This window comes from Oncorhynchus clarkii, chromosome 29 (genome assembly GCF_045791955.1).
Source record: "Oncorhynchus clarkii lewisi isolate Uvic-CL-2024 chromosome 29, UVic_Ocla_1.0, whole genome shotgun sequence".
Lineage (NCBI taxonomy): Eukaryota > Metazoa > Chordata > Actinopteri > Salmoniformes > Salmonidae > Oncorhynchus > Oncorhynchus clarkii.
This window is the reverse complement of record NC_092175.1, coordinates 36142627-36155976: the sequence shown is the minus strand read 5'-3', so window position 1 is coordinate 36155976 and position 13350 is coordinate 36142627. Positions and strand designations below refer to the sequence as shown.

The 13350-nt window shown below is 44.4% G+C and overlaps 1 protein-coding gene across 2 annotated transcripts in view; it reads right to left on the bottom strand.

The window, feature by feature from the left end:
• The window catches only part of LOC139387917 (A disintegrin and metalloproteinase with thrombospondin motifs 2-like), an 83761-nt gene that overhangs the window by 62738 nt on the left and 7673 nt on the right, over positions 1 to 13350 (bottom strand). For both annotated transcript variants that reach the window (XM_071134287.1, XM_071134288.1), the window contains exon 3: positions 9417 to 9585. In XM_071134287.1, coding sequence (XP_070990388.1) covers positions 9417 to 9585 — 169 coding nt within the window. The remainder of the gene's footprint in view (positions 1 to 9416; positions 9586 to 13350) is intronic.

Here is a 13350-nt window from a genome sequence, read left to right as displayed (position 1 = left end):
AGCAATACCTCAAGACTTATTTAATATTAGACATTGCGAACCAACTGTTATTGACAGACGTAGCTGCTCTGTCCTGCTGATGCACAGAAAACTCATTTGGGCCTGGTCTCCGGAAAGCAGTATATCCTTTGCGTTGGACTCATTAAATAAAAATCTTTGTTCGGTTCTAGGTGAGTAATTGCTGTTCTGATGTCCAGAAGCTATTTTCGGTAATAAGAGACGGTAGCAGCAACTTTATGTACAAAATAAGTTACAAACAATGTGAAAAAAACATTATTATTTCTGCAAGCCATGACAAATTGTTTAATTTATAGGATTCAGATAATATTCAATAAATATAGTAAATAACATCCGATTTGGACCAAACTTCTTCCTACCAATGAGTAAGACATGAGGAATCTCCAAAATTATACATTTATATAGTTATGTCCTTTATCTGTTCTTGTCGATTCATGTTCTTGTCACGACTTCTGCGAAGTCGATGCCTCTCCTTGTTTGGGCGGTGCTCGGCGGTCGATGTCACCGGTCTTCTAGCCATCATTGATCCATTTTTCAATTTCTATTGGTTTTGTCTTGTCTTCCTTCACATCTGGTTTCAATCCCATTCATTACCTGTTATGTATTTAACCCTCTGTTTCCCCTCATGTCTTTGTCAGAGATTGTTTGTTGTTCAGATTTCGTGTTGTTTGTATTGGTGCGCGACGGGTCCTCATACCCACTTTGTTTTATATTATTCATTTGTTTTGGAGTTATGTTTTGTTTAAAGTCATTAAACAACTCCATTCTACTAAGTTTGATTCTCCTGCGCCTGACTTCCCTGCCACCTATACACACGACTCTGACAGAATCTCTGACCAAACATGAAGTCAGCAGGAGAAGGTACCCAGGCCATGGAGGTGGAGGAGCGCGTCATGGAACATACGGAGATGATTTACAATCTCAGCGCCGCCATGGATCGCGTTGTCCAGAATATGGACCGCTGGGAGACACAGGGAGTTTTTCCAGCACCTCCACCAGCACAACCTGGGTCTCCCCTGAGCGCCCCTTTCCCGCCTGAACCCAGCAGGATCCATCTATCCATGCCACAGGGGTACGGCAGAGATGCTGCCGGTTGCCAGGGTTTCCTCCTCCAACTAAGCCTGTATCTGGCCACCGTCCACCCAGCTCCATCTGGGTAAGATGAGTTACACCCTCGTCTCGTGTCTCACCGGCAAAGCCCTGGAGGGGGCCAGCACTGTGTGTGGAGAAGAGGATGTGGCGTTGGACCATTTTGAGGAGTTCACCCGCCATTTCCGAGCAGTATTCAACCACCCACCCGAAGGCAGAGCGGCGGGTGAGCGCCTCTACCATTTGAGGCAGGAGACGAGGAGCGCCCAGGAGTTTGCTCTGGAGTTTAGGACCCTGGCTGCCGGCACTGGATGGAGCGACAGGGCCCTGATCGACCATTACCGCTGTAGTCGACGCAAGGACGTCCGTCGGGAGCTGGCCTGCAGAGACACCGCCCTCACCTTCGACCAGCTGGTGGACCTGTCCATCCGGCTCGACAACATGCTGGCTACTCGTGGACGTTTAGATCGGCGTCTGGTTGTTCCATCCTCCCGCACCCTCTCTCCTGTAGCCATGGAGTTGGGAGGGACGGTGCGCAGGGAGACCGGAGGGGGTTCCCGCTCGTGCACCATATGTGGTCGCAGAGGTCATACTGCTGGTCGGTGCCGGGTTGGTTCCTCTGGGAATCGAGGCAGCAGGCAGGGCACTCTGGCGTCACCCCAGGTGAGTAGGCACCATTCTCATCCAGAGCCCTCTGTTGCACATATGTTTGTCTCTGTCACTTTTCCTAAATTTTCCCCACGTTCCCAGCATAAGGTGCTATTAGATTCAGGCGCGGCCTGAATTCTCCTGCGTATTCCGTGGTGCTGGGCCTACCCTGGTTAGCTTGTCATAACCCTACTGTTTATTGGCCAGAGAGGGCTCTCACGGGGTGGTTGCGAGAGTGCTCAGGTAGGTGTTTAGGGGTTTCTGTTGGTGCTACTACGGTGGAAAGTCCAGACCAGGTCTTCACCGTGCGCATCCCCCCAGAATATGCTGATTTGGCTCTTGCCTTCTGTAAAAAGGCGAATCAATTACCACCCCATCGACGGGGGGATTGTGCGATAAATCTCCTGGTAGACGCTGCACTTCCCAGGAGTCACGTGTATCCCCTGTCGCAAGCGGAGACGGTGGCTATGGAGACATATCTCAGAATCCCTGCGTCAGGGGTACATTCGGCCCTCCATTTCACCCGTCTCCTCTAGTTTCTTTCTTGTGAAGGAGAAGGATGGAGGTTTGCGCCCGTGCATTGATTATAGAGGTCTCAATAAAATCACAGTGAGGTACAGTTACCCGCTACCTCTTATCGCTACGGCGATTGAGTCAATTGCACGGGGCGCGCTTCTTCACTAAACTGGATCTCATGAGTGCATACAACCTGGTGCGTATCCGGAAGGGAGACGAGTGGAAGACGGCATTTAGTACCACATCAGGGCATTATGAGTACCTCGTCATGCCGTATGGGTTGATGAATGCTCCATCAGTCTTCCAATATTTTGTAGACGAGATTTTCACGGGCAGAATGCACGGGCAGGGTGTTGCGGTGTATATTGATGACATTCTGATATACTCCGCTACACGCGCCAAGCTTTGTGTCCCTGGTAGGCAGAGTGCTTGGTCGCCTGTTGGAGTATGACCTGTACGTCAAGGCTGAGAAATGCTTGTTTTTCCAACAGTCCGTCTCCTTCCTAGGGCATCAGATTTCCACGTCAGGAGTGGAGATGGAGAGTGACTGCATTGCAGCCGTGTGTAATTGGCCGACTCCCACCACGGTAAAGGAGGTGCAGCGATTCTTAGGGTTTGCCAACTACTACCGGGTTTTGGTCAGGTTGCTGCTCCCATTACCTCACTGCTAAAGGGGGGCCCGGTGCGCTTGCAGTGGTCAGCTGAGGCGAACAGGGCTTTTAGGCACCTGAAGGCTCTGTTTACCTTGGTTCCTGTGTTGGCTCATCCGGATCCCTCTTTGCCGTTCTTAGTGGAGGTGGACGCATCCGAAGCTGGGATAGGAGCAGTGATCTCTCAGCGCTCGGGTGCGCCACTGAAACTCCGCCCCTGTGCCTTCTTTTCGAAGAAACTCAGCCCGGCGGAGCGAAACTATGATGTGGGGGACCGGGAGCTGTTGGCTGTCGTCAAGGCTTTGAAGGTGTGCAGACATTGGCTTGAGGGGGCTAAACACCCTTTTCTCATCTGGACTGACCATTGCAATCTGGAGTACATCCGGGAAGTGAGGAGACTGAATCCTCGCCAGGCAAGGTGGGCCACGTTTTGTGTGTTACCCTCTCTTACAGACCAGGCTCCCAGAACGTTAACCTGTCTAGGACTGGGGTTCCGCCAACAGCCAATGAAATTGCAGGGCGCCAAATACAAATCAACAGAAATCTCATAAATTAAATTTCTCAAACATACAAGTATTAGGCACCATTTTAAAGATAGAATTCTCGTTAATCCAGCCACAGTGTCTGATTTAAAAAATGCTTTACATCGAAAGCTCCACAAACGATTATGTTAGGTCACCACCAACTCACAGGAAAAACCCAGCCATTTTTCCAGCCAAAGAGAGGAGTCACAAAAAGCACAAATAGAGATCAAATTAATCAGTAACTTTTGATGATCTTTATCAGTCAGATGACACTCATAGAACTTCATGTTACACAATACATGTATGTTTTGTTCGGTAACGTTCATATTTATATTAAAAAATCTTATTTTACATTGGTGTGTTACGTTCAGTAGTTCCAAAACATGTAATATTTTGATATTGCAGAGAGCCACATGAATTCACATAAATCCTCATTATAAATGTCGATGAAAATACAATTTTTAGACATGGAAATATAGATACACTTCTCCTTAATGCAACCGCTGTGTCAGATTTCAAAAAAACTTTACGGAAAAAGCATAATCTGAGAACAGCGCTCAGAGCCCAAACCAGCCAGCGAAATATCCGCCATGTTGGGTAGTCAACATTATTCATAAATAGCATTATAAATATTCACTTACCTTTGATCTTCATCAGAATGTACTCCCAGGAATCGCGGTTCCACAATAAATGCTTGTTTTGTTCGATAATGTCCATCATTTATGTCCAATAGCTTCTTTTGTTAGGGCGTTTGGTAAACAAATCCAAATGCCCGATCTGTTCCATTCGGACCAAACGTTCAAAAAGTTATATTACAGGTCGAATAAACTTGTCAAACTAAGTATAGAATCAATATTTAGGATGTTTTTATCAGAAAAGTTCAATAATGTTCCAACCGGAGAATTCCATTGTCTGTAGAAAAGCAATGGAACAACAGCTACCTCTCAAGTGAAAGTGCGTGAATGAGAACGAGGCTGTAGGCAGACCACTGACTCAAAGAGCCCCCCTCCGGTCCCACATCACAGTAGAAGCCTGAAACAACATTCGAAAGACGGTTGACTTCTAGTGGAAGCCTTAGGAAGTGCAACATAACCAATATTCAATAGGGGTGAGTTCAAAACTACAAACCTCAGATTTCCCACTTCCTGTTTGGATTTTTTCTCAGGTTTTTGCCTGCCATATGAGTTCTGTTATACTCACAGACATCATTCAAACATTTTTAGAAAATTCAGAATGTTGTCTATCCAATACTAATAATAATGTGCATATATTAGCATCTGGGACTGAGTAGGAGGCAGTTCACTCTGATCACAACTGATCTATTGGGCCCACACGTCACCCTCCTCTGGTCATCCTGGCATAGGTTGGACGGTGCGCTGTCTTGATAGCAGGTACTGGTGGCCCACTTTAGCTAAGGACGTGAGGGTTTTTGTGTCCTACTGCTCAGTGTGCGCCCAGTGCAAGGCTCCTAGACACCTGCCCAGAGGTAAGTTACAACCCTTACCAGTTCCACAACGGCCATGGTCGCACCTGTCGGTGGATTTCCTAACCGATCTTCCACCTTCACAGGGTAACACCACGATCCTGGTTGTTGTGGATCGTTTTTCTAAGTCCTGTCATCTCCTCCCTTTGCCTGGTCTCCCTACGGCCTTACAAACTGCAGAGGCCCTGTTTACACACGTCTTCCGGCACTTTGGGGTGCCTGAGGATATAGTGTCTGATCGGGGTCCCCAGTTCACGTCAAGGATCTGGAAGGCGTTCATGGAACGTCTGGGGGTCTCGGTCAGCCTCACCTCAGGTTTTCACCCCGAGAGTAACGGGCAGGTGGAGAGAGTTAACCAGGATGTAGGTAGGTTTCTGCGGTCTTATTGCCAGGACTGGCTGGGGGAGTGGGCGAAGTTCGTGCCCTGGGCAGAGATGGCACAGAACTCTCTCCACCACTCCTCCACTAACCTTTTCTCCCTTTCAATGTGTATTAGGGTATCAGCCGGTTCTGGCTCCTTGGCATCAGAGTCAGACCGAGGCTCCTGCGGTGGACAATTGGTTCAGGCGCGCGGAGGAAACCTGGGATGCCAGACACGTCCACCTTCAGCGCGCCGTACTGCACCAGAAAGTTGGTGAATATGAAATGTTTGAATATGAAATTATTCATGATGGGATGAAATGTGATTTTAGCTTCTAAAATGTGAGATTTGGGTTTTCATAAGACAGGGCTCAGCTCAATCAGTGGCCCGCCCTTGTGAAGGGACATGGGCTATAAAACTTTTCAAACACACCCTCCACTCCCTTCCTATATAAGCCCTTGACGACAACATAACCCCCTGTTCCGATGATGTGAGGACGACGGTCCTATGTCAGAATGGTTCAGATAATAACTACAGAACGAAGCCAACATCAGCGTGAGCTTTGGTTGCGAATGGTATGAACTTTGAACTCTTCACTACAGAAGTGATACCTCCTAGCCGTTAAGTTGGCAACAGCAGATGCAAACGAGGGTTAGGAAGGAACAGACAGAGTATCCCGTCTACCACACAACGACGTTATGACAACGTATCCAATTGACCACCAATTGACCACCAGAGACATTCTTCAAGGGACAAAGGACTCGGTTGGGCAACATGGCCTTCCATCTACCATCAACCTACCTACATTTTCCTTTTCCAAATGGGCGGTAATTTAGAATGCATAAGATACTGTATTTACAATAGCACAGCTTTTTCCCTTTGTTCCAAGAACCAAGAATTTACAACTTTGAGATGAGACTGAATTAAGATGATGATTAATATTGACTGCTATTGATTGTAAAATATTACGAGGTCTTTAAGAGTTTATTCGGAAGATAACAGCTCTATAAATATTATTTAGTGGTGCCCGACTCTCTAGTTAATTACATTTACATGATTAGCTCAATCAGGTAAAATTAATTACGGATAAATACTTTTACAGAATAGCATGTCATATCACTTAATCCGGCATAGCCAAAGACACGACATAGGTTACAGCTACCCACAAATTACCGTATTAACCCCTCATTCTATGTGTCTTTACTTCAGGCCGGCTGTGGCTAGCCCGCTCCAGGAAGCTGAAGTGCGGGATGTTCCTCCACCCCCTCTGGACATCGAGACGTCGGGCGAGGGGCCTTCAGTACCTCGTGGACTGGGAGGGGTACGGTCCAGAGGAGAGATGCTGGGTTCCGGTGGAGGACGTGTTAGATCCTTCCCTGCTGCAAGAATTCCACCGTCTCCATCCGGATCGCCCTGCGCCTCGCCCTCCGGGTCGTCCCCGAGACCGGTGTCGACGCGCAGCTCGTCAGGGGGGGTACTGTCATGACTTCGGCCGAAGTCGATGCCTCTCCTTGTTCGGGCGGTGCTCGGCGGTCGACGTCACCGGTCTTCTAACCATCATTGATCCATTTTTAAATTTCCATAGTTTTTTTCGTCTTCCTATACACCTGGTTTCAATCCTATTCATTACCTGTTATGTATTTAACCCTCTGTTTCCCCTCATGTCTTTGTCAGAGGTAGTTTATTGTTCAGATTTTGTGTTGTTTGTATTGGTGCGCGACGGGTCCTCGTACCCACTCTGTTTTATATTATTCATTTGTTTTGGAGCTATGTTTTGTTTTAAAGTCATTAAACAAATCCATTCTACTAAGTTTGATTCTCCTGCGCCTGACTTCCCTACACACAACTCTGACAGTTATGTATTGTTTCATGTTTTGTGTGGACCCCAGGAAGATTAGCTGCTGCTTTTGCAACAGCTAATGGGGATCCTAATAAAATACCAAAATACACCCTATGCCAATCCCGCCCCAAAAACCAGAGTACAGTATCAGTTCTCTATGTTTGACAAGTAGTATGAAGCTGTGGCTTGGAGTATTGCTTCACCATACTATGTAATGTATTCCCTGTGAATGTGTTGATCATTTTCCCACCCATTCAGAGAAATGTGTAATTGAAATCACTTGCATTATTTACCATTTAGTAGTGTGAAAGTACCAGGTTTGACCACTAGATTCCGCTGTTCCTGCAATACCGCCACACTCTTCTATTCATTTTGCTGGTCCTTTGTGTTTATTAAATAGATCACAACATAGATCACCCTGTTAATTACATCCTTGTTTATTTAGTTAGTTAAATCCTTGTTTAGGTATTTAGTTAATTCCTTTTTTAGTTAGTTAAATCCATGTTTGGTTAGTTTAATCCATGTTTAGTTAGTTTAATCCATGTTTAGTTATTTAGTTTAATCCATGTTTAGTTATTTAGTTAAATCCTTGTATAGTTAGTTAAATCCATGTTTGGTTAGTTAAATCCATGTTTAGTTAGTCAAATCCATGTTTGGTTAGTTAAATCCTTGTTTAATTAGTTAAATCCTTGTTTAGTTAGTTAAATCCTTGTTTAATTAGTTAAATCCTTGTTTAGTTAGTTAAATCCTTGTTTAGTTAGTTAAATCCATGTGCATGATGAGAAAGGGAAGGCATTCCACAAAGAGGCATCAAATCTAATAGTGAACATACTTGGACAATGGATCCTCAAGATAGTTATGTTGCAAAATGTAACACTTAAAATAAAATGTGTCTTTTTTCCTTTTAAATATATTAAAAACAATGGTCATGTTTATTGTTTACTCAATGTCCTTTCGTTCTCTTTACAAGGTCCATCCAGATACTGCTCTAGATCAGCGATGCTCTCCTCCAGTGGAGGAGTGAAGTTTACTGTAGGCTAATGTCCCATCAGCACTCAGCCCTGCCACGTAGGAGTTGGCTGGCTGCAGCTCGTCTTGGCTGCGAACGACGCACCCCTGATGGATTTGTGCGACTACATCTGAGCCTCCGATCCAATCCGCACAGCTGATGCCAAAGTCCATCATGCGGGTGTTTCTCCTGTCTCCAGTTTCCCCATTAGAAGTTCATACAATTATGTGTGTAAATGTGTGTATGCGTGTTCTTTACGTATATATAAAGTGTGTGAGAGCATGTGTGCATTTGTCTTATGAGAATTTGTGTATAACAATCCAACTAGGCAGAATGCCCGGAATACATATATGTATTTTGTATATTCTTTCAGAGTAGACTAGAACTACTCAGAAAAAACCTACACATCTGAAGTGACTGAGAAGCAAGTCTCCCAATATCCTCGGGCTGAGCTCTGCGGTTGGAACTGAAGTGACATGTGAATCCCTTTCATGACTTTATCATGTCTTTATCCACCCACTCAGATTACTGTATCTTCTATCTGCTTGGTCAGTGGAGTTTTGGTGAACTCTGACCACCCCTGAGGAGGGAATGGACAGGGTCAAATGGAAGTCGGGGGGGGGGGGGGTTAAATAGTTTGATGATTAGACTATGAACTGGAGAGAAACGAACATTGCACCATAGTGTACTTTCCCACCAGTGAGAATCCTTTATTATAAGTCCAATGACTGCATACTGTAGATATCCATTTGAGAAAGAAAAAGTTGAACATTTGGTTAATTCGAGTTTAGCAGCCTTTGCTTTGTCCTACAAGGGTGTCAAACTATCCTCTAGTCTGATTTGCTCTGTAGAGACATGCCAGAGAGTGTATTTACGAGTGTATCACATGTCATGACAGATTATGTATAGAATGAACTAAAGATTACATTATAGAATCAGGCAATACTTAAAATCAGAAAAAAAACGAATGTTAAATTAGATGCTTTCTCTGGATAGCTTGAATTTTGTTCATCAGGCTAGACAAGGAGAACTAGAAGGGCTTGGAGAGGGATACGTTTGTTTTCTCTCTGTACAATAAAGCAGAGTTCACTGCCAGTTCAACAGATATTTCAACAGGGACACAAATGGAATGTCTAGAAGAAACCCACATAAGGCTTAGCAGCATTCAGCACTCTAAAGTTACAGATGATGACGACCTATGAAGGAATGTCATCATGTCTCCTGACAGTCAGAAAAGGCATGCAGGTTCTGTAGAGGTGTAACTGAAGTTCCTTTTACCTTGGGGGTAAGAGTCCGCTGTTTGATTGACATGGGGTCTCTTAATGGCAGAGGAGCGATAAACGATGTGATGTCGTCCATCTCCTCCTTCCTCCTCCCCCGCCCCACCCCCTTGGTGCTCCAGGGGTTCGATGAAGAACTCCTCCCGCCCCATGCGGATCATTCCTGCCTGAGAAAGATGAGATGAGAAGGGGGTTGAACTTTACAATCACAAGCATCCATCTAACTGGAAGAAAAACAACTTTAAATAACACTTTGAGAATAACTTAATTGAGAAGGGAAATGCATAATAATCAATATATCCACCACTTTAAAGCTCGGCCCGAAGAGAGGACAACATTGACAAAAATACAAATGACATGAGACTGCAAAGAGACATGAGTTGATCAATATGGGGCCAATTTATATCAACCATCTGATCAACAATTTAGATCAGCCAAAACAGCGGTACTATTACTTCCATAAATGCAGACAGACTAAATGTGTCGTGACAGCCCAAACCAGGTGGTCCCCTATCCTGTGTCTGTCGTGGAAAATGAGAAACGGGGAAGAGGAGGGATGCGAATGTAAACTTTAAAACACACTGTGACTGGAACAGACACGCCTGTTCAGGGTCAGCTCAATACTGCTTCTCTCTCTGACCCCGACCACAGAGCTAGAGAGGGGCTGCTGAGACTGCCATTTATCACAGCCTCCTGAGAAATATTACACAAGGAGCTGTGACATCCTTCCGAGGTTTAATTACCAAGGAAAGATCTGGACTCTTAATTACCAAGGAAAGATCTGCACCTCGGTTAGCCAGCTCTCTGAGCCACTGTGAAGTCAAACTTAACCGACCTTACCACGCAGCATGGCTAAGTACACATCTTCCACTCAGAAAATCAGTTGCTCAGTCACCTCATCTCAGGAACTCTAGAACTCTAACAGCTTATTAAAGTCATGCTAGGGAATAAAGGAAAGATTCTACTCTGGGCTGCAGGAATGAAGCACATACCTCAGTCTTGAAAGCAAGAATTTCCATTCTCCCTTGTGACAGGGAAGGCTATATTTTACTGCAGCAACTATGAAAAACAAATAAACTAAGTCAAGTCATTTTATATTAAACAATGGTGCAAGACTGGGGTTTTTGCATACTAATTTTTTCCATTTGGCTACACTGTGATAGACATCCGAACCCATAATCTGAAATAAAACTCTGTTTTCAAAAACAAATAACTTTCCCAGATGTCAAATCCTCTCTTGCCAATTGAAAATCGTAAACTAACATTTGAGGGATCAACTTCACTTAACAATCACAAATAAATCACTAGCTCTCGCTACCAGCTTTACTGTCAGAAAAAGTCTACAGTGCCCACACAGTTGGAACAGTGGTCCACTAATCAGGTATTATACCCACACCACTCTGTAGAACTTTAGCTGTAAAACGGCATCAAAATTGTAAACGTTGACAGGAGAATTGAAGGAAAAGTTAGCATAAGCCATGCTGAATTGCAGAATCTTTTTGAAGATGTGCTCCAGCTCCACTGTAACAATGAGACTTTTCCATAAGCCTGAGAGGCTCCAGTGCCTGCCTGGACTGCCAAGAGTGAAATAGGAGAGCAGAGCCTGAGAGAGAGGGCCTGAGCAGCTCCGTCCCGGTTTCCAAGCTCAGAGTCAGGCCTGCCTGAGGCGGAGGGAGGGTTCAGATGGAGAGAGCAGCGCTGTGCTGCCTTTGAATCGTTGGATCTGGCCAAGAGGGTCAGCCTGCTGCCTCGTTAAGAGACTGGTTGCCCGGGAGACCTGCTGTTCATATCCTAACTTTTCAGTGTTCAGTGTGTGTGTGGCGTATGTGTGTGTGGCGTATGTGTGCGAGGGGGCAGGAAAATACATTAATCCAGAGGTAGTTATGTCTGTAGGGAGTAAGAGGAGCACAAAGCCTGCATGACATGTTCCAACTTTGCCTTGGTGCCATCTGTCTGCCTGTCTGTCTGCCTGTCTGTCTGTCTGTCTGTACAGGGGTGGAATCACGTGAGCACTACCTTAGCTCTGACAATGGACAGCTCTGTGTGAAATGACAGATAACGTATACTGCAGCTAAGTACACCTCTTTGAGGTAATGACAGCTTTGAAAGGGTTGACAATAGTAATCTTTTCAAGTTGATATGAATGAAAGAGCCATTGTAAAACCTAGCCCTGGGTAACTAAAAGTTATAATAAACTCTCCATTTTCACTACTGGATTTATATTTCAGTGGAAGGGAGAAAAGAAAAGAGAAAATACAGTGTTTAAACTGGAAATAAAACGGATAAGTTGTTTCCTAATGACAGCGTCTTCACAATCTATGTGTTAGAAAGGAAAGTTTATTAAGACTATATGGGGCCATATCCATAAAACTTGATTAAGAGACATATTTCCATATTTCCAAAAGCCTGACCTTATGTTCGTTGGCAATATTTTCCATTGTAAAAAGTCAGTGTTAGTTTCTCATTGAACAGGTCATTCATTGGTTTACATGACACTCACTCACACTGCTCCAAAGAAGGGATTTCTAAACTTCCTCGAGCTTCCTCTCAACCTCAAATTGAATCAGCTCTCCACTCATGATACTGTGTTAATTGTCAGCCTTTTCAACATAATCTAACACATTATCAATCGATTACATTCAATCAAATCTGAGATGAGATGTTTTGTTGAACTTTGGAAATGAATTGTGCCAGTTGTTATTGTGGCAAGTGAAATAAACACTCAGATTGTGCCACCAAATCTCTGGGATTCAAGGATTAATGAGTCCTGGAGCAAATCCTGAGTTGGATACAGTATAAAGTCCTGAATTAACATAAACAAGTCAAAATCGTCAGTTTCAAATAAATAAAATATCATCAACCATGTTCATTTTCAAGCCTGGCAAGAATCAAAGGTGCTATGATGTACAGGCCAAAGCTACTTTTGATTTGAGTTGGATTGTTGATGTTCATTCCAGGTATCTCCTTCATTTCTCTGTTAACCACTGGCAACAGGAATGTAGAACATCAGAGAGAGTAGAAACTGAAACCCCTTTTGGGCTGCCTCCCTTCACTGTTCATTACAAGCTGTCACTCAAACTCACAGCAGCAGAACTCCTCTAACAGGTGTCAGGAATCAACACAACCGCATCAATATTAATATCAACACACAAAGATAAATGCCCAATAAAACAATAACTATATAAAGTGAAATATGCTCTAGTCTGGTCTAACGCACACAATCTGTCTCCCTCTCTCTCAAACTCTCTCTCTCTCACACACACACACACACACACACACACACACACACACACACACACACACACACACACGTTAAAATGGTCAGGTCAGATCTCACATGTCTTGACTGCCTTATGAATTATCTTGGTTAACATCCACGGCACACTGCTGTTTTCATTTTGGAGAATGCAACTCCTGCAGGGATTGGACGAGCCAGGTGGCTGACATCACATCTCCTACTGTAACTACAGACAGGTTCAGACGGGAACCATCACGACCAATTCTCCTACTGTAACTACAGACGGGTCCAGACGGAAACCATCAAGACCAAATCTCCTCCTCTTCATTCCCACTCATCACTTTCACATTGCATTTTGGATAGTCACAAACAACCCTTTGTCCATGTGCGCTCTGAGACTCGTTTCCTTTGAAACGTCTTTCTATACGGGTCACACTCCTCCTACACACCATGAAATACATCAACAACTTTAAATGCTACGGTGTCAGTCAAGAATTCCATGACGTGATGTATATATATGTGTATATATATATATATATATATATTAAATCTGTGTAATTGGACTGAGTCTCGTGGCACCGAAATAAAGCTGACACAGAACCAAACAAAAAACACACATTAGAAGATATTTATTGGCTTCCATGTTTGTGATGAGTGTTCTCTAAGGAGGTCAGCTGTATTCAGGTGTACCTGT